The sequence below is a fragment of the Poecilia formosa genome, unplaced genomic scaffold (assembly GCF_000485575.1).
Source record: "Poecilia formosa unplaced genomic scaffold, Poecilia_formosa-5.1.2 Scaffold410, whole genome shotgun sequence".
Classification (NCBI taxonomy): Eukaryota; Metazoa; Chordata; class Actinopteri; order Cyprinodontiformes; family Poeciliidae; genus Poecilia; species Poecilia formosa.
The window spans coordinates 198245-219655 of record NW_006800349.1 but is presented as its reverse complement, the minus strand read 5'-3'; the positions used below and the strand labels follow the sequence as shown (position 1 = coordinate 219655).

At 39.2% G+C, this 21411-nt stretch overlaps 2 protein-coding genes and 2 long non-coding RNA genes across 6 annotated transcripts in view; 2 read left to right on the top strand and 2 right to left on the bottom strand.

Annotated features, from left to right (window-relative positions):
• Positions 1-20917, bottom strand: part of LOC107833587 (uncharacterized) — a 24029-nt gene extending 3112 nt beyond the window's left edge. Inside the window, exons 1-2 of the long non-coding RNA XR_001659350.1 lie at positions 19573-20917; positions 12869-12878 (exon numbers count right to left, since the gene is read on the bottom strand). This is a non-coding gene — a long non-coding RNA (uncharacterized LOC107833587). The remainder of the gene's footprint in view (positions 1-12868; positions 12879-19572) is intronic.
• LOC103155034 (uncharacterized) lies at positions 1401-4167 on the top strand. Of its 2 annotated transcripts, XR_001659348.1 has the most exons (5): positions 1401-1642; positions 1916-2056; positions 2257-2364; positions 2469-2572; positions 2664-4167. It is a non-coding gene; the product is annotated as an uncharacterized LOC103155034 (long non-coding RNA). The 2 variants fall into 2 exon arrangements; XR_477997.2 differs by lacking the exons at positions 1401-1642; positions 1916-2056 and having other exon boundaries at positions 2187-2364.
• Positions 3862-5753, bottom strand: LOC103155033 (MOS proto-oncogene, serine/threonine kinase). The gene is made up of 2 exons (XM_007576555.2): positions 4722-5753; positions 3862-4025 (listed from the first exon to the last, which is right to left on the bottom strand). Exons 1-2 carry the CDS (start codon positions 5729-5731, stop codon positions 3905-3907), a joined length of 1131 nt encoding a protein of 376 aa, XP_007576617.1. The 5' UTR covers positions 5732-5753; the 3' UTR covers positions 3862-3904.
• alg14 (ALG14 UDP-N-acetylglucosaminyltransferase subunit) lies at positions 11003-19484 on the top strand. Of its 2 annotated transcripts, XM_016663256.1 has the most exons (5): positions 11003-11212; positions 11446-11597; positions 16930-17052; positions 17376-17410; positions 19099-19182. In XM_016663256.1, the coding sequence occupies exons 1-5, from the start codon at positions 11071-11073 to the stop codon at positions 19139-19141; spliced, it is 495 nt and encodes a 164-aa protein (XP_016518742.1). In that variant the 5' UTR covers positions 11003-11070; the 3' UTR covers positions 19142-19182. The 2 variants fall into 2 exon arrangements, with proteins under 2 accessions (XP_016518742.1, XP_007576616.1); XM_007576554.2 differs by lacking the exon at positions 17376-17410 and having other exon boundaries at positions 11010-11212; positions 19099-19484.
• Positions 20918-21411: the final 494 nt, after the last annotated feature.

Below are 21411 nucleotides of genomic sequence, written 5' to 3'. Positions count from 1 at the left end.
AAGAACCCAAGGCTGCTACCTGCAGCGAGGCTGGAGGCCACACAAAATAGAATGTTCCAAAGTAACAAATTTAAACCAAAAAAACCCCCAAAACTAAGAAGCCAAACGAGACAAAATAAATTAAACAAAGCAGTTACAAAAATGAAACAAAGTCAACTGATGAAACAAGATAAACTTAAACAAAAAAATTAAACCAAGCAGTGAAACAAAGTAGCAGGGTCTCCAGCGAGCTGCAGCAGTGTCAGAGCTGGAATTAAATCAAAAATTTAGTAGGTGATTTACAGAAGATGGTGGAAGGCAGAGGAAACCATCGTCACCTACCAGAGCTGGATGCCTCCACCCCAACCAGAGAATCCTTTCCGGCCCACAGCGGGAGGATCAGCTTGCCAATATGTTCTATATATAAATAACTGTCATTTTTGTGTTATGGAGCTGTATGGGTGCAATAAAACAATACATACCCATTTTACGTTAAAACTGCACTGGGGAGGGTGAATTGCAGCCACACCCCAGAACCAGTGGTTTCTAGATGTAAACAATTCAAGTCAAACACTGAAATTGTAGGTCTTATGCAGAAGGAGAAACATTACTTACTGATGTTAGATTTTTAGACCTGCACGCTACACAAGCAACCTTCCCAACAGTGTGTGACCAAATGCCAGCATAAAGCAACCAGGTGAGAGAGTCTCCCTTTATACTCTCCACCCACCATGGGGTGACTAGGGGCCAGGTGTTTTGAATATTGGGACAGGCTTCTTCCTGCTACAAAAGTATAATAAAAGTATACCTGTACCAATTTTGACATTATAACTTTAAACATACTTAAATATAATTGTACCAAAATACACTTTTAAGAAATATATTAAATAAAAGTATACTTTAAGTTAGCAAAATATGTATTTGCCCAAGTGCAAATATACACTTGCTTAAATGTTTACTTAAGATGTTTTAAATATGTTTAAAATATATTTTAAAGATAATTTGTGTATTGTTTAAAATATATGTTCAAAATAGAATTTTTTAAAATTCACTTAACACTTCTTTAAATTATTAATTTCAGTATGTTTTAAATTACATCTCAGTATATACTTTAGGGGCTAATAAAGTATGCAATTTTAGGTGCCTTAATAATTTACTATTTTTGTTAAAATGGCAAAGAATTAAAAAAAATCCTAATAGTCAAACTTGATGTAATGTTGTTTAACAAAGTAATGTATTCATGCCAATCAAACATATCAAAGATTGACAGTTTAGTGACAGAGGCTCTACAACCGAATCTATTTTCAGATGTGATACAAGATCTGTTAGTGAACAGCATTAGCTCCAGTTCACACTCCCGACCAGATGGTGGCGGAATTGCACACTTTGTTTTTTTGTTTTTTTAAAGCGCCATAAAAAGAAAAGAAGAAGCCATGCGGCAGAGAAGATAACAGACACTGTTCAAATTCGCAATTTTTACTCACAGAATATTGCCTCATACAAAGAGAGGGCCTTGATAATAGTTAGTAGTTTTGATAAATTCAAGCTACGTCCTAGTCCGAGTTAGACGACAACACAACAGGACAACAACAGGATGGAAATTAAATGTGTGTCACAAAAGGAACCGAAGTGACTAAGGCTGCTAACGTGTTGCTAGCTGGTGGTAAGTTTGCTTCAAAATGCTAATTATCTTCATTTACTTATGAACAGTGCAGTAAAGATATGAACAAACTTATGTTGGTTTCAGAAATTATTTTATCAATTTTACTGATAAAATAAAATTCATGTTATAACTGTATAAGGGCTTTGTTTGTTGCGGCTTAGTTTTCTTCATAAACTTAACCTGGTTTTAATTAAGCTCCGTATGACTTTGATATTGTGAGGTTGTTGTTATAATTTGTTCATCAATGTTTTTATCTTCAACATATTTTTGCAGTCTAATCAAATGAAGATGAAACAGGAAGCCAGAGAGATCAGGTGTTAGAAAACCTAAAGACTTTTCTGTCTCAGAAGAAGCTGTGGCTCCACCAGATCAACAACCAGCTCTGAGGATGAACCTCCACATCATCTTCATGGTGTAAGTTTTCTCTTTTTTTTACTGAGCAGCTGGCCACAGTTTTAACAGAAAACTGGTGTGTTTCCAACACTAAGTGCTTAATAAACATGATTTGATTTAAAAATAACTGGACAGAATTTTCCCCTTGTTAATCTAACATTTATCTTTCATACATGTTATTTGTTGTTGGCTTTCCTGTGATTGACTGGTGACCTGTCCAGGTGAACCTCCGCCTCTCAACTGATGACTGCTAGAGATGGGCAGCACCAGCCCCCCTCACCAACCTGTAAGGATCAGTGTGTTCAGATCATGGATGGAAAGTTTTTAAGGTAGTTTGTCTCCCTTAAGTCCACACTTAAAACAGCTTCATAGTTGATTCCAACATCAACTGATTCATGACATTACTATTTTTTTCTACTTCTAACATAAACAGGCAAAGAAGTCACTGAGAAATGTTTCCACCCCAGGCATCTGGTCCCAATCATCATCAGTTCTGATTATGTCACATACATAGAGAGTCCACAACGTCTTGAAATTGTAAGTCTTACTTTTTTATTTGCCATTTTTCTGTGCTCTTTAAAATACAAATGCTTTCTCTGTTTAATTGCTCTATTGTTCTTTTTTGTAGGTTTCTGTAAAGTGCAGTGGTCCAGTGAATGGAAATGTTCTGTCGGTGATCCTCACTGTTCTTAGGATGGAGAAATGCCAGTTTGTCTGCAGTAATACTGGGACATTGTATCAAAACGTTACTCTGTCCTTGGTGAAATATTTTTCACATTTCCTCCAAAGTTTACCTATTGTTTTATTGTGCTAATTTTCATAAGCATGTTGTCTGTAAACTTTGAATGTATTGACAATTTGTACAATTCTGTTTTAGTATATTGGCAATGTACTCTTGAAAAATGTGAATATATTGAATACACAATGTAATTAGTTTCACCTGTAAAGTGTGTTGTAATGGATCCTTCTGTGTTCTGGTAACCTGATGTGTGTATGAAGCATGTAATGTACAAAGTGGCAAAGAATAATAAAAGACAGTAACTAAAAAGTGTAATTTATTAGCAATTATAATAAACCAAAAGTGTAATTGTAGCTTCCTGTTGCATGCTACAATGTTTTGTCAAAGCTGTCTGGTATTTGGGAAAGTTAATTTTATCAGTCTTGACTAAAACTCCAGTTCCATCCAAAGAAAAACAAACCCAAATCACAATGTTGCAACATGTTTCACTGGCAGCATGGTGTTCTTTTGGTTTTCATGTGCCCAACGTTGCTTTAAGCTCAATTTCATCAGGTGTGTGAAAATTGTATCCAAGACTTTTTCTGAAAACACAAATATTTAGTTATAGATCACTTAAATTTTAGTTTCTATGAGACACTACAAAATACATCTAATAGAAAAAGTGTTGAAATGTGGTGTCTTATGTTGCAAACACATCAAATGTGCTTTTTCTTAAGCAGGACATGCGCCTGCTGCAGCTGGAAATGGCACACTGTGTCTGAAAATAAAGTGAACAGGGTGAATAGTCCAGAGTGCAGCTCCACAGAGCACTGAAGGTGACGCTTTCAACTCATGGTTCTAATGGTCCATTCAAAGGTTGTCTGCCAGAGACCATAATCATTTTGGGTTGCTCTGTAAATAAGTTATACTTGGCCATGACAAATCTAGGCATTTGTGTTATTGTAGTCATCTCAGACATTTTCCGATGCCGAGTGTTCATGGAAGAGATCAATTTGTATTTTCATGCTTATATTTAATCAAGCAGGAAACAGGAAGCTGTATTACACGCTGCCTTTAGAGTGTCAAGTTAGAACATTGCAAGTTTAGATTTCTAAAAATAGAACGGTGCTGCAGATAAGCCTCATCAGTCACTACATCTGCTTTAGATACAGAGTCGCTGTTTGGTTTGAAAGGAACTGGGATGTCCAGGATGACACCAGGAGCCATGCAGCATCTCCATCAGAATCAGGCAGCCGCTTCAGCATTTCATAGCTACAATAAGTAAAGATCATTAGAAGTCTCATGGATCATCAATGAAAGTACATAGCTCCAATATGCTGCCGCACTGAGTGACATATTTCTAGAATTTATTCATATCAACAATAATTACATTAAATTTAACATACAAATTATCATCTAAAAACCAAAAACTTAAGTAGGAACTGAAATGTTTCTTAAGTACAGAATTCCAATAAGAGGATTAGGGCCACTGAAAAAAAATTATAATTCTGACTTTAATCTGAGATTAAAGTCAGAATTCTTTTTTGTCAGTGGCCCTAATCCTCTTCCATCGTATTCTTGATCACTGTCTAAAAAATATATTTACAGCTTGAGAAATACAGTATGCAAATTGGGCCTGATAAATTAATCTGGTGCAGAAATAAACACCTTAAGATACACATATGTGTGTGTGTGTGTGTGGTTACAACAATTATAATTAAAACATTTAAATCAATTTTAGATATCAAACAAAAAATACATTTGGAGGTGTAAAACAAGGCTAGTTTGCTGACTGCTTAGAAAGCAGAACTCAAGTCTTAAACTCCTCTGGATGTTTAAGTTTGAGGCACATTATGTCCAAACTGAAATCTGTGATCTTGTCAGGGTTTCGCTGCACAACACCATCTAAATTCCACTGAAATTCTCCAAAAGTCGAATAATAATAATAATAAAATAACACAAAATCACCTAGGTGACCTTAGGAGCTCAAGCTGATGCAGCACATCCTCAGCACTGGGTCTGCAGCGGACATCAGCGCTCCAGCAGCGGCCCAGCAACTCCGCACACCGCTTCCCCAGCACAGAAAGAAACACCTGGTGGTCACATACAGACGGCCGCAGATTGTGAGCCACAACAGCATAGAGGACGTGTTGCCTGTCACCCGTGTAGGGGGGCTCTCTGGTCAAAAGCTGCCACATGGTTATCCCCAACGAATAGATGTCCGCTTTAGGAGACACCTGCTCGCCTTTGAGCAGCTCCGGGGCTCGGTGTGAATACGTGCCACATCCGTGGCTGACCTGGGGGCTGACGGCGCTCACTTCACAGTCACGGTCCAGCTTCAGGGAACAACCAAAATCGGCAATTTTACACACTTCTCCCCGTGACACCAGCACGTTGGCTGGTTTGATGTCCAGATGCACAACACTGTGGGAATGAAGGAAGCTCAAGCCCTTCACGATGTCTGTGGAGTACTTCAGCCACCGGTCCTCCCCGAGATCCTCCGAGCTCTCATAAATGATCTGCTGCAGATTTCTGCTGCCCACAAACTCCATGACGATCGCTCCGATCGCTTCCTCCTCCAAGTCCGCCAGCACGCACGTGCTTGCGGCGATGATGCGCACGACGTTCTTATGATGGAGATGTGCGGCGTTCAGCTCAGCCCAGAAACTCTGTCGGGAGGCCAGCTTGTTCTTTGTGCTCTTTTTCACTTTCTTCAGCGCAACAGTTTCCCCGAGGTACTCCGCCTTATACACGGAACCGAAACCCCCGGAGCCCACAACTTCCACGGAGCGCAGCTGATCCCAGTAAATCACGGAGGACCAGAGGCGGCTTGCGACTTTACCATGTAACCGCTGGGGGGGGACCTGCAAGGTGGACCCTTGGGACAGCTGAAAGAGCGGGCTGCTACAAGCCGCGATGTCTGCAGACGGGTAGATGTCTTTCCGTAACAGGCGCGTGACGGGAATAGGAGACGGCATGGCGCCTGATCTCACACGGGTGTGTTCAACTGAGCTGACGTCACCTTATCCAATTAATCATGCCCTGGAGGCAATGCATGCTGGTTAGGGTAAATACCTCTAAAATAAATACTTAAAATAATGCAGTCATGCGAATGATCAAATATATCAAAAACAATTTCAAACAACTCAGCCCAGCTCTACAGTAATTAGCAGGGGATGGTGCTCAGGGTGGGATTGTTTTTTTTTATTTTTATGTAACCTTTCAAATAACATAACCATGTTTATTAATACAAAATAAACAATATGGATGTAAACAGTGACACATAAAATGTTGAGTAATTATGCTCAAATTTGCATAAACATTAGCTCATACATTGCAGAAATCTAAAAATATAATGTTTCCAATCTCTGGATCCAGATACCACATGGAGGTAATTCAACATTGAATTATAGTCAGAAAGGTTGATTTCTGTTTGAGGTTGATGAATGACAGTGGATCAACCATCAAACAACCATCCAATTCTAGCCAAGTAACCAATGTTGAAACTGTGTCATTGATTCAATGTTGTGGTTGAAATCTAATGAATGAAATGCTGATGTCTGATCAATGCTGAATCAATGTCAGCTGTTTTGCCACACCTCTTCTCCTCTTCTCCTCCTCATCAGAGCTCTGGGTGAGGGCATTTTATTATTGAGCGGTGCTAATCACGTTTTAAAATAAGCACTGTTGAGGATAGTGGGTTGTGATTCCTTTCTGTACATTTTGTTATTTGTCTATAAAAATTCTTACTGACCGTTTGTGTGTGTTATATTTTGACACAAATATCTCTACCATGTTCTAAGGGGTGTGGCGGGGCCCCCCCCTATTTTTTTGATTGGTGTGGTGTCCCCACCCCGCCGCTTCTTTGTTGTTTTGTTTTTTGCAGATGTTGTTTCTTTGTTGTTTTATTATGATCACAGCTGCTTTTTTTGTTGTTATGGTTGATTGTTGGTGGATCAACCTTCAAACAGTCATCCATTTCTAGCCAATTAACTAATGTTGAAAAGATGTCATTGAATCAATGTTGTTTTCTGGTCGAATTTTAATAATTGAAACACCAACATCGAATCCAGTGTTTTTCCCAACACTGGTCCTCAGGGCACACTGCCTTGCAAGTTTTAGGCATTTCCATAATTAGGGACACATGATTTTAATTGATGGCTGATTAACAGGGTTTTGCTGAACTGAAAACATGCCGGTCAGTTTGACTTAAGAGCCAGGGTTGGGAAAAACTGCTTATCAATTTTGAATCAAAGTTTTGCTGTCCTACCCCACTCCTCCCCAACTACCCCTTCTCCTGCCCACCTATTCCCCAGCACACCCGACCTTCCCCTCTTTACTCCCCTTTCTCTGTTCTCACCCCAACATTTCCCATTCATTTTTTTCTGGTCGAACTCTATTAATTGAAATGCCAATGTAACAATCCAGTGGTTTTCAACACTGGTCCTCAAGGCAAGGTGACCTGTATGTTTTCAATTCAGCAAAACCCTGTCAATCAGTCATCAATTAAAATCATGTGTGCTGAATTGTTGCACCCCTCCTCATCTCCTCTTCATCTCCCCCCTACAAACCTTCCCCACTTTTCACTTCCTCCCCCCACCCACCCGCTCTTTACTCCCTCCTTCACCCCTCCTCCTTCCCCTCTTTGAGTCTGGATCAGCTCAAAGAGGGGATGGGGGAACGAGTTATTACTGCGGCAGTTAATCATGCTTCAAATTAAGCACTACATGTTGAGAACATGTTGAGGTTGTGATTCCTTTCTGTACAATTTCTTACTTGTCTATAAATATTACTACCAGAAGTGAGGTACGGTAGGGTACTGCGTAGCTACCCCTAAAAGATTTAGCGGAGGTACGCAGTACCTGCAAGAGAGGAGCGGCTGTCCGCTGTAAAGAATCAATGGATTCACAGTGCAGCTGTGAGTTCACCCACTAATCAGCCGTGACTGATTAGTTTTTCAAGAACAATCTAAAACATGACTTAATGAGTTAATAAATCGCGTTTTTCCCCATTTCATATTGTTTCTGAACTGTTCGCGCTTTGCTAGAGCAGCGGTGCAACATGTCGATCGCAGAATTAGGTGACAAACTGAACACCAGCACGTCCTCCTCTGGCTCGCTTATCAAAAAGTTCGTAACTTTATTAAAGAACAAAAAAATAAATAAATGAATAAAATCAACAAAACGTGTTCAAATTAATGACCCAACAACAATAATAATCTCAGTGATTATTGTTTCAACAAGGTGTTGCGCAATTCTGTGCGTTTCGGTTCCATTACCAAAATAACGAGCAGAGCAGGAGTTTAAATGAACTAATCAACCACCGCTGTGTTACTAATAATTGCAAAATGAATATAGAGCCTGAAAACCTAATATAATGGACTGAATGTTGTGTTTTTAAAGTAANATGCTGAAAATGTCTTTTACACTTTTGGTTCATTTCTCTTTTATCCTTGGCTTTAGCCTGTGAACCAGGTCGTCTCAGAAGTCTTTGAGTTCTCCCTGTGTGACCAGCAGACTGAAGCCCTGCCTGTGACCAGTGCTCCCAGTTTAATAAATGTTTTATTCTTTCACTTTTTGTGTATTTTTAAATATCTCAATCTTAAGTATTAGTGTATTAATGTAGCTTATGTAATGAAATAAAAATAATTTACTCTGTTAGAATTATTTTCACTCTTTGCTGTCAATAGCAGAGTTGATATACTGTAAATTCTCTGAAAAAAATAAAATTATGTAGTTCAATGTTTGACAATGACTGATTTATAAATCAAAAGTCATTTCTCAACAACGTATAAAAAATAAATACAGGAAAATTATTTGTTTCTTGTCTTGAAATGTTAAATGTACATTAAATTGTGGAATTATGTAAATATATTGTTTAATAAAACACTGTAAATATGTGTGTTCATCAATGTCATTATAAAAATTGTCAGAATCGTTTCTATCAAATAAAAACATTGTGCTCTTTATTCAGAAATGCCCTAAAACAATTAAATAATATTGTCTAGGGCAATTTTGCCCTATTTTTCGGTCTCGATCACACAGGAGCTGCTTTGATTCCAAAACTAGAAGACCTAGACTCTTCAAACTTGAACTAAATTATTCTGCTTTAATAGTAGAATATTTAGAATCATGTTTGTGATTTGTGAAACTTTTATCTGATTTGTGAAACTTCAACAAAGGTTGATTTTACCACTTTTTTGCATCTGGATCACACTAGAACTGGTCTAATTCCAAATCTACAACACCTAGACTCTTCAAACCTGGATCAGATTATTTTCAATTAATAGCAGAATATGTAAAACATGTGAAACCATGTTTGGGATTTGTGAAACTTTTCTCTGATTTGTGAAACTTCCAAAAAGTGCGATATCACCACTTTTTTTTTTATCTCGGTCACACAAGAACTGCTCTAATTGGGGCCTGCCCATAGCAATGCATGGAGGCAGTGACTGACTTGCAAAAGCAGTTCATTAACATTAGCACAAACATTAGCATTTCACTGCCCCCCACTAGTGCACTGCTTTGCGCGCATTAGCATTAGCCTTTTACCTAAAATAACCTATTTGTTAAATTTCTTAATTATTTGCCATGTTTAGTATACTGAATGGAGTAAGTCAATGACAGAGAACATGCAAATGATGCCCCATATACTAGTCTTCATGCTAACATTAGCATTTTGTCAAATTTTAGTTTATGCATTAATTTTAACATACTGAATGGTACAAGTACAGCTTAGTCCACATGCTTCTGACTTTCCACAGGTTATTGACTACATTGAAGCATTCTTTAGCATTAAGGCTAATTTTTAGCATCAGAATGCTGGGTCCAAACCGATGGGCACACTTTGGCAGACCCCATTTTAATTTCTTTAGGAATTTTCTAGTTCCAAATCTACAACACCTAGACTCTTCAAACTTGGACTACATTATTCTTCTCTAATAGTAGAATATTTAGAATCATGTTTGTGATTTGTGAAACCTTTTTCTGATTTGTGAAACTTCACTTAACAGACCCCTGCAAAAGATCTGTCCTTCCAACAGCCATCACCATCTACAATAACTCTTTGAAAAATTAATGAGTTACACCAACATTTTATTTCCTATTGGGATTAATAAAGTGGTTTTGAATTAGAACTGAATTAGAAAAAAAAACTGCATGGAATAAGTGTGAATAGTAATCTGATCTTTAGTGAAGTTTCACAAATCACATAAAGGTTTCACAAATTCCAAACATGGATTAAAATATTCTGCTATTAGAGCACAACAATATAGTCCAGGTTTGAAGAGTCTAGGTGTTGCAGTTTTGGAGCTGGAGTGACCAATATCCAAAAAATGTCAGAAATCAGCCTTTATTGAAGTTTCACAAATCAGAAAAAGGTTTCACAAATCACAAACATGGTTTTAAATATTCTGCTATTTATTGAAAATAATACATTCCAGGTTTGAAGTGTCTAGCTGTAGTAGTGTTTTTTAATTAGAGCAGGTCTATGGTGATCCAAATGAAACAAATGGTGAAATTCGAATTTTACTGAGTTTTCACAAATCAGAAAACTGTTTCACAAATCCCAAACATGGTTTTAAATATCCATCTTGAAGAGGAGAATAATCTATTCCAGGTATGAAATGTCTAGGAGTTGTAGTTTTTAAACTAGAGTTGATTAAAGATGCGGGAAGTAGCGGAAAGTAGTGAAAAATTAAGTGGAATCGCCCTTTAGCTATTGGAAGCTAGAATTGGAAACCAACTTCAGCTTCGTTGGGGATCGCGGCTGGCGATCTGCCCGACCGGAATCGGACGCTGCCGGAAGACCCAGTCCCTGGGTTCTCACTTCCTTCATCTACCCGTTTAAAATGAAAAGCAGTACCCCAAGGTAGGACGGCTTCATGGGTCGCACAGAGAGAACACCTGTTCTGCTCCAGACTCAAGTCTTGGACTATTAGCAACATATTCACTGTCTTGCAGCCACATGGGAAACATGATGATGAGGACAACAGTGGGCACATCCATTGGATAAGAGAGACAAGTCAGCTAAAAGAAAAAGAAAATATGGATCTTGAAACAGCCTCTTTCAAAAATAAATGTTCATTTTTGAAGAGTTTAAAAAGGAGCAGAAGCACTCAGTGTTCCAGCTGGATGGAGGAATGTGTGGAACAGTTAACATATTAGCTAAAAGATAGAGATTTATGAGTCCGAGAAAGGCAGATTTTATGCAAGTTGTCACTGAAGCAAACCACAGGGGGCGCAATGCAACAAAATTAACATCATTCCGGAGAAGAAGTAATGTCTTTTGGTTTAAAACAGCCTCCGTAGTTGCTGTGATGTTGCTTTTCGGAGTTGTGTTCTCTCTGTTCCTGACAGCTTTATTATTTCTTCTTCGGGTTTATTTTGTCTTAAATTCGGGATCTAATCATCCGCCCAAAACCAGAAGTCATGTTGCGGTTCTGGTCGTTGCAGGATCAGGTAAGATTGGAGACAGAGTCGCACTGCAGTCAGACAGTTGGTCAGGTACACAGCTGTAAGAGCCTCTTCTGGCTCACACCACCACCATGTCTAACCAGATCAGGCCAGCTGTCCTGTGTTCACTTTACTGACGGATCATCAGTAAAAAGAAACTGGTGATCAAGTCTCCCTGGGTGATACAGCTACATGTTGATTTAGCTTCTCTTCTGTTTGTTTGCTCTACGTGTTTCTAGGTGGTCACACCACAGAGATCATGCGGCTGATGGAGAGCCTCTCTGCTGCCTATACACCTCGACACTACGTGATCGCTGACACTGACAAGATGAGTGAGGAGAAAATTGTCGCCTTTGAAAGTTCTAAACCTCAGTCACACGCTGACGTCCAGGTACAGGCATTGATGTGTCGACTTTACCGCGGTAGCAAGTAGATCAGTTAGAATTACCTGAATGATTTATGTACGGTACTAAATGCCACAATAATGAGAGAGAGAGAGTATGTCAAGGATTCTTTTAATGACTTCAAAATCATAGGTTTACGTACAGAATGATTACTATTTCTGTAAACAATGAGCGAAAAGCCAGATAATGACGTCATGGGTTTGCAAACTTTTGATTGACTGACAGAGTTAATTGGTGGATGATCTGGAAAACCCTGCTTTCTGTGACATAATGCTTTCATCGTTTCATATGCTCGGAAATTAGTCAAAATATCAGGAGATAACTGTGGAGCTTCACCGGTCTAGTTCAGCCTGGAGAACAATTTCCACATGCTTAAAACACACTACCTTCATCTGCTCAAACAGTTATGCAAGTATAGACATGATGGGAATGTCCAAACATCATAATGCTCAGGAATTTGACGGGTTCTGGTCCAAAATGTGCACATTATATATAACTTAGTATTTTCAAACAGTTTCAGACAGTCTTCATGATGGGATTGTTGAACAATCTGGTGGCCAGTAGGGACAACTATTTCTGAGTCTGGCTGTTCTGCAGTGGATGCTACAGACTCTCCTGCCAGACGGCAACTGGATGAACAGACCATGGAGAGGATGGGTGGAATCAGAGAGGATCTGGTTTGCTCTGGCTAAGCAGCGTCTGTGTGCAATGTTCTGGATGGGGGGAGTGGAGTTCCAATGAACCTCTCTGCTGTCTTCACCTCTCTTTGCAGAGACTTCCAGTCTGAGGCCTTGCAGCTTTCAGACCAGATGGAGGTACTGCTGGTCAGCAGGCTCTCAGTGGTGCCTCTGTAGAAGGTGGAGAGGATGGGAGGGGGGAGCGAAGCTCTTCTTATTCGTCTCAGAAAGTACAGGCGCTGCTGTGCCTTTTTCACCAGTGAAGTGATATGAGGTGTCCAGCTAAGGTTGTTTGTAATGTGAACCCCCAGGAACTTAGTGCTGCTGACAATTTCCACTGCTTTAGGTCTCCACTACTTAAGGTGGAATACATACATTTCTCTTAGAACTCAAAAACAGAACTCAAAAGTTCTATTTTGATCTCATTTGACCACATAACTTTCTCCCATGACTCTCCTGAATCATCCTAATGGTCATGGGTAAACTTAAGACGGGCTTAGATGTGTGCTGATTTAAGCAGGGGAACCTTTCATGCCATGCATGATTTTAAACCACGGCTTGGCTAAATATTAGTGTATTACCCACAGTAAGCTTGGCAGCAGCACAAAACTGCCAGCACTCAGCCGGATTAGTATGATGGTAAGGAAGCAAAGCAAATAACCAAAAAATAAGTTAAGTCTTCGGGCTAGCGGTGTCAGACGCTGGGTTCTGCTCTCGCTGTTGATCTGCCGTGACGCACTACTGAGATTTAATATTTCAGACGTAGCGCTGTTTCCACCCCACCAGACATTGAACCAGTGTTACATTGAACACCCACTTAAAGCTGCAGCATGTAACTTAGAAATACGTTTTTACATATGAATTAAAACTTTTGCTTTGTCCTAACGTACAGTCTTACTGTTTAATAGTAACGCTCAAAGAACATTTGACTGAACGTTCTTTGAGCGTTCAGTCAAAATGCTTGTTGCATTGTGCCTGCAAGTATTTTGAATGTGTTTGTCTATATTAGGTGATTTTGTGGTTTTGTTTTGCCAGATTACATAGTAGCATTTATACCTAAAGCAAAAATTGAACAGCCAATCCATGTGATCAGTATCAGTGATTGAAAGTGATCGGCCCTCGGAATTGTCAGCAAAAACCTTGATTGGAGCATTCTTAAACAGGGCTGATTGTTTTTGCCAATATTTATTCTTTGCTCTTTTGTTATGATGTGTAGCCAGAGCAACAGGGTGGTTTACAACAGGGAGCAGCTGCTTTACATGGTGTAAAATCAAGAAAACTATGGGCAACCCTGACCACCCTTTTTATGAAACTGCCTTAAAAAAATCAGTGGAAGGCTTTTTCAAATTGTTGTAATACAGACTGTTGTTGCTACAGGACATCCTTCCTCTCAGTCAGTCAATCAAATTTTATTTGCATAGCACATTTCAGCAGCAAGGCATTTCAAACTGCTTTACATCATAAACACAAAAACACAAAGTCATGTAACATAGAATCAACAATCAAAACATAACATTAAGTCAAGTGCCATCATTAAATTCTTAATTAATTATGTTTCAAATACAACTCTAAACAGGTGGGTTTTAGTAGAGATTTAAAGGAAGTCAGTGTTTCAGCTGTTTTACAGTTTTCTGGAAGTTTGTTCCAGATTTGTGGTGCCTAGAAGCTGAATGCTGCTTCTCCTTGTTTGGTTCTGGTTCTGGGGATGAAGAGCAGAACCAGAACCTGAGGGGTCTGGAAGGTTGATACAACAACAGTAGATCTTTAATATATTGTGGTGCTAAACCGTTCAGTGATTTATAAACTATCAACAGTATTTTAAAGTCTATTCTCTGAGCTACAGGGAGCCAGTGTAGGGACTTTAAAACTGGTGTTATGTGATCTGACTTCCTGGTTTTAGTGAGAACGTGGCAGCAGCTTCTGGATCAGCTGCAGCTGGAGGATTGACTTGTTAGTCAGACCTGTGAAGAGGCTGTTGCAGTAATTAATGTGGCTGAAGATAAATGCATGGATGAGTTTCTCTAGATCTCACTGAGACATCAGTCCTCTAATCCTGGAGATGTTCTTCAGGTGATAGAAGAACATCTCTGAAGAAGATGTTCAGAGGTCTTCTGACCTTCAGGTCAGAAGACCTCTGACCTGAAGGTTCAGGTCAGAGGTCATCACTACTCCCAGGTTTCGGGCTGATCGCTGGTTTTAGTTGTAATAACTGAAGCTGAGCATTGATTCTAGTTCGCTCCTCTTTAGGTCCAAAGATAATAACTTCAGTTTTGTTTCTGGTCAGCTGGAGAAAGTTTTGGCACATCCACATATTTATCTGTTCTAAGCATCTATTCGGTGATTGGATGGGGTCAAAGGTCACGTGGTGACATAATGTAGAGCTGTGTATCATCTGCATAGTTATGGTAGCTGATCTTATTTCCTGTTATAACCTGAGCCAGTGTCCTCAGCTATGACCATCTACAATAACTCTTTCATTAAATGAGTTGTAACAATATTTAATTTTCCTCTGGGATTAAAAAGTAGTTTTGAATTGAAATTGAATTTAATAAATTACATTATGAGGAAAGAACAATATATAAAAATATTGAAGCAACATCTACATCTCATGAAGACATGAGGCAGGAGTTCAAGCTCTGGTCTATCGGAGTCTGCCAGATGGACAATGACCCTCAGCAGGCAGCCAGAGTATAAAGTGGCTCAAGAACAAGTCAATGTTTTCATCTCAGTCCTATGGAAAATGTGGGCAACTCTGGAAAGGTATGTGAGATTGAGGCACCTACAAACCTGACTGAGTTAGGCCAGTTCCATCAGGAGGAATGGGCCAGAACAACAGCGAACTATTGTGAAAAACTTGTGGAAGGAAACCCAAAGGTTTCACCCAAACCATCCAGTTCAAAGGCAGTTCTGCCACATTAAGGAAATATACATAAACATCAATAAATAAATATTTGACATACTCCTTCTCTCATTATTGTGGCATTTAGCAAATGAAAATAACTTTGTTCATTCTGACTTAAAACTAGAGATTTGGTCTGATTTAACCTCAGACAGTGAGAACAAATGGTGTCTTTTAATTTGTTGTATGTAAGGTTATGGTTTCAAATTAGTCCTGCCCCAAACCTCTATTAGCAGCACAGCTAATTGATGTCCATCGTACCTGGAAATGTGTCCTTAAGAGATGCCTTTATCCATGATAAAAATAATCATTTACTTATGTGGTCAATAAAGTTTCCTAAACTTCAAATATCCTCCTGGTTCCTGAAAAGACCATATTAGCTAATTATAAATTGAAACATGGATGGCTGAATTAAATTGTTATCATGAATCACCACTCCAAATAAAGGACAGGGCTGGAGAGCAATGGGAGGAGCCAAATATGGCCCAGAATGCACCAAGAGAACTAAAAATGGTGTTGTTGAACTCCACAGAACAGTTATGTCAGTGTCCCACTGATCTGACACATGTTACTGCTGTCCATTTACAGAAAGACAAATAATGGACAAGTTTGAAGAGAGTCACTTGCCTCTGACTGGTCTGTATCAGCCCAGGCATGCCTGATGAGGCAGGTGGAGGTCACCAGACATGAGCAAATGAATAAGCATGGAAATCAATGTTGAGATGATGGATTGCAGGTCAATAAAGCATAAAAGTACGGAGGTCACACATAAGATGAGGATGAAAAAAGACCATCAAACATCATTTCTTATCTGGGAAATGTGATCATTTGCTTCAAAGAGTTGGGAAGGATACAACAAGTGTTTTAACTCTGGCTTAAAAGGAATATCTCCAAAAGCAACACATTGGGCCCTGATCAAAGTCCCTGACAACTATGAGTCTGGAAGCAGGGCTGCAGCATCACGTCCTTTTCTCACTCTCTCATATGTGCTTTCATCACTCTGTGACTTTTAGCATTTTGGGGAATGTCATTTGTGTTCTGTGTGAGATTCTGCTGCCATGAGACTCCAACTGGTGTATTGGCATGAAAAATTTATGTTCCTAACAATTTGAACACATTAGCCAACAATTATAGCACTAAATAATTCTTTGGAACATGAGCACACTGATTTTACTATGATATATTTTGCAGCTCCAGGGTTTTAAAACTATTTTCTGGAAGGTGTGCATCCTGTTACATCTGTTGTAAAATTAATACAGCATTTCATAAAAACAATACCCTACCTAGAGTCTATCATGGTGGTGGTATACGGTTGTTCTACTGCTTCAGAACCTGAATGACTTGTTGATGGAAACATGATCTCTGCTCTATAGCAGATAATGTCCAACCATCAATTTCTATTGCAGGACAGTGATCTAGAGCACACTTGGAAGTCCATCGCTGATTGGTTCAGAAAACAAAATAAAAAGTTGGGATTCCCCTAGTTAATGTCTGAATTTATGGATTAAAATGTTGTTGCATGATCTTCAACAGGACATTCATGCTGAAAATCTTCCAATGTGGCTGAATGAAAATTCTGCAAAGAGTAGGCGTCACTCCTCCACAATGATAAAAATTACTCATTGCCTGTTATCTCAAACACTTCTTGTTGCCAAGCATGAAGCAAGAAGTTGTCAGGTTTAGGGAGTAATTATTTACTCAGATCCAAAAGAAGAAAATCCTCACTATGTTTTAACTGTTTAGTTCACCATCAATCGGATCCCACGGAGCCGAGAGGTGGCCCAGTCATGGAGTTCCTCTGTTGTTAGTACCCTGAAGGCTCTGAGATACTCCCTCCCTTTGGTGTTCAGACTCCAACCTGATGTGGTGAGTGACCCAAAACCTTAACAGAAACATGTCTTTTGATTCTCTCTGCACTTCATATTATTGATTTGTTTTCAGATGGTTCACAACAACAGAAAACAATATTTTTTTTTTCTGTTGATGAAGTTAAGACTAGAGTTAAACCAATGTGAATAAAAGCTCCAGAGACTTGTCTGCCAAGAGCACAGAGTTCAGTTGGTTTGGTAGACAACATGAGTGTGAACCACAAGGTTCTAATTTTGTTTTTGACCTGCTCTATGGCAACGCCTTTTGTCCAGCTGGATATTTCCAGACCTCTGGCAGCTAACATCTTTCCATATCTTTAGCTGCTGGAAGTAGGAACCACCTGCTTGACTCTAAGGCAGTCTTTCTCAAACTGTAATCCCCGGCGTGAGGTACTGCATGTAAACAACTGGTTATTTGCCATGATGTGAACACAAAGACACTAATGTTAGCTTACCAAAGAATTGTGTTTAAAAATAATAATGGATAAAAGGCTTAACACCAAGTCACTAAAAAAGCCTGAAGATAACTGAAGGGGCTTGAGTCCCTACCCCTTTTATCCTTGATGCCCCTAGTGGCCTTTTCGATTTTTTTTTTCTTTCAATTTTTACATTTTTCTTTAATATGTATGTCAGGAGGCCTGTTTGTGCCCCTCAACAGTAATATTTAGCTAATTATAATAAATTAACGAAATAAGCTAGTATGGCTGCCCTCAGTCCATGACTTAATGGATTCTCAGTTTCTCTGCCTCCATGTTGTTCAGACTCCAGGTCCATGGTAAGGAGGAGGGGGCCGGATCTGCGCCCTATAGACTATCAAATTATGGGCAATAAAATATTTTTCCAATACTTCTTTGTGAATAAAAGCTGATGTTGAAGTTAGAAAAACTCTTTCTATTTATTTTTCATAATTGTCCTCGAAATAGCGGGACAGAACCCTCCTCAACTCCAATCACAAATGGCTCAGCTGCAGAGAAAACTTCTGACTTTAACTATATCAGGCTGCCCAGTGCTGGACTAAATGCAGCCTGACTCGGTCCCATCAACAGATATAAGGAATGTCTGTCTTTATATCAAACATCCTCAGTGTATTATAAGCCTGGTGGGCCACCAGGCTTTCCTTGAGCCCCCACCAGGCTAAGCATTGCTTATTTATTTAAGTTTTATTGAATGTTTGCATTTTCAAGACTTTATAGTCAGTATTCAAGCATTAATCTTCTAATAAATAATTATCATTTAATATTCTCAAATTTCCTGTTGAGTTAAAAAATGTTTCCAACTTTAAAGATTTTTTAACTGGAAAACTCGGTGGGCCGCTGAATGAATGACTGCCCTAGTGTCCCAACCACCGGGCTTAGTAAGTTTTCTGGTGGAAATCCAGCATTCTGATATAAAGAAACGGCACTGTGACCGTCACCACGACGCACCTCAGAGCCCCGGTACCACCAGCTCACTGTTCGCTCTCTGCTTCACCTTAACCGAACCTTACTACCAGGCGGTTTGCACTGCTGCTGATGGGATCTGGGCTGGAGGTGAGCGGCTGTGAATAGAAGTTACTGCAGAACCTCAACTGCTAAAGAAAGACTCGGCTCATTACATTTGGAGCTCATAAAATATCACATAAATATCAGCAAAAATACTGTACCAATAATTTGAACCACAGATTCCACAATTAAATATATCAAAATGTCCTAAAAGCAGGGGTGAACTGGTATATAGGGTTACCGGGGGATTCCAGTTAGATTCCAGCATAGAGATGTGCAGCTCAGCGGCTCTTCATGCAGGGCCGGCCCAATGTAATATGGGGCCTTAGACAGAGTCATCTCTCTTTCAACTTTGTGTTCATAGCATGAGAAGAATTTGTCTAAATGTGGCCTTCAACTTTGAATACAACTACAAGTGTGTTTACAACATCCATTTCTCTGATTAAAGCCAACATGACCCATTTACTGCCATCCTGAAGAGACAAACATGTTCTGATCTTTGTCAGTGTTATATCCTGAAAATGTGCTCAGCCCTTTCTCTTTGTGTCTGTGTGTTTTCACAGGTGCTGTGTAATGGTCCAGGGACGTGCGTTCCTCTATGTATAACTGGACTTTTACTCACAATTCTGGGAATAAAGAAAGTCGGGATAGTGTATGTTGAAAGCATTTGCCGAGTGCAGACACTGTCTTTAACCGGCAGGATCCTGTACCTGGTATCTGACTATTTTTTTGTACAATGGTCATCTCTGAGGGACAAATACCCCAAAGCCATTTTTCTGGGAAGAATAGTTTGATGGGTGATAAACATGGATGGTAAGTTGGAAAGAAAGGACTGAATGTCTGCTGTTCCACATATGTATTTTTCATACTTGCCGTTTTCAGATGTATACATAATTAAAGTTGAAATATGAAGGAGGTCCACCTCCTGATTAAACCTGTCTGCAGATCCTGAATGTGGTATTCTTAAAATTGATCCCGCCATGCTAAGAAACCTTGGTGAAAAATAAATATACTAAGTATATTAAATTTTAGTATACTTAAGCATACTTTAAGTCAGACTAATCATGAGTATACTTTGAGTTCACTTAGGATTAGTTAACTTAAAGTTTGTTATTTTGGAACAACACATTTTGTTACTTGGTGTATTTTAATAGTATTTAAAGTTTTTTGCTCTCTCTAAACCACCTCAGCTTCTGTCCAAACTTGAAAAAGCTTCCTTCCCTCAAAGAAAGGCAGGAAGCACTCATCTCAGTGACATCTTTTATTTATCTTTTCTTTTTGTCTTTGGATTATTTCAGTTGACAGTGTAAGACCACCATGACTTCACAGTCAGAGATGTCACAGAGCAACAAATGAAACAAAATCAATTACAGATCACAATGAACTAATTAACTAGTTTTTCAGGTAATGTTAATCTACTTTTAAGTTAACAGTGAATGAACAAACAAACTACATTCCAAACACATAAAACCCATTTCATCAACAAGGCTAATTTGGTCTTCTGAATGCAGATTAAATGATCTAAACTGTGCATAATGTCCAGTCGCTACCAGTGGTGTCTTTGTGGAAGGGTTAAGTTAACTGCTCTTCTTTCCCAGAACCCCTTACACATTCGACCCATTTCAAAAGGTAGTAGAAGAGCCTCCAGGACATTGTGATGAAATGTTCTGCTAGAACTACCTTACCTTACCATAAACCTAAGTACAAGTGTGACTGAGTGATACAATAGAAGCAAAGAGAACAGAAGCACAAGTCCAGACAGGAAGCAAGTCGGTGATCCTCCAGTGGATCTAATAATCTTAGGAATACAATACCTCATCATCACCCTCTAACTTGATTTGTATTTAAAGCATTTAATGTATTTGGGCTGAAACGGTGTCCTTGGGAATATTGTTGGGTGCTAGAAAAGACCCAAAATTTACTTGTTTCTTTGGTTTATTTGATGATCTCATCAGATTTGAAAGACTAGTAAAGCAAGTTCATGCCATCGTCTAAACCAGTGGTGCCCAAAGTGGGTCCTGGAGGGCCGCCCGCTCTCACATTAGTTTCCTCCCAGGTCTTACGTTAAGTCCCCCGGTTTTATTGCGTTACTCTGTTCGCACCCCGTCTTATGTTTCATGTCTCTTGTCTCTCAAACTGATAAGTATAGAAATGTAGTCGTCCATGTTGATGATGGAAGAGAGGAGAAACAATAAATATGTGGCTGCACTTGACTTACTTGACGTATTTACTGTATGGCTAGCTTACAGGTCTGTTTCTTACTCTACAGACATGGAGTCACAAGACCAATAACTGGGATGAGGCAAGAAAATGGCCTGCCTCACCTCGAATCTGTTCTCTGCTGTTTCTGATCGCTCCTCCACACACGAATCACGTTACACACACAGTTGGTGACAAAAAACACTGTACATTATATACATAAGCTAAATTATGAAAAATCAGTCCATATATTAAATGTTTTTTAACCATTTCATAGGTGAGGTACAGACAGGAGGAGCATGCTCTCATCGAGTGGCGCAATCCAAGGTGAGGCTCGGCTTCCTGCTGCCTCACCAGCTTCGCTTCCAACCATTTGAATGTGAAAATGCGAAAATTCAGCGATTTTGAAGAAAAAAAAATAATCAAAATTGGTTTAGCTAAATGAAAAATAAATACTTTATAGTGCAAACCACAGGGTGAAAGTAGCAATATAAATTATCATTCTGCCTCACCTGCCTCACCTGCCTCCCCAGACCTGCTTCACTGGGACATTTTTGAATGAATTTAATCATGAACCTATTTGGAAATGTTTGTGGTTTATGAAAATTGAACCAGTTATTTGATGGAAGTTTATCCTCTAAATGTTGCTGGGTTTCAGATGACGTAGCACTGGGTTT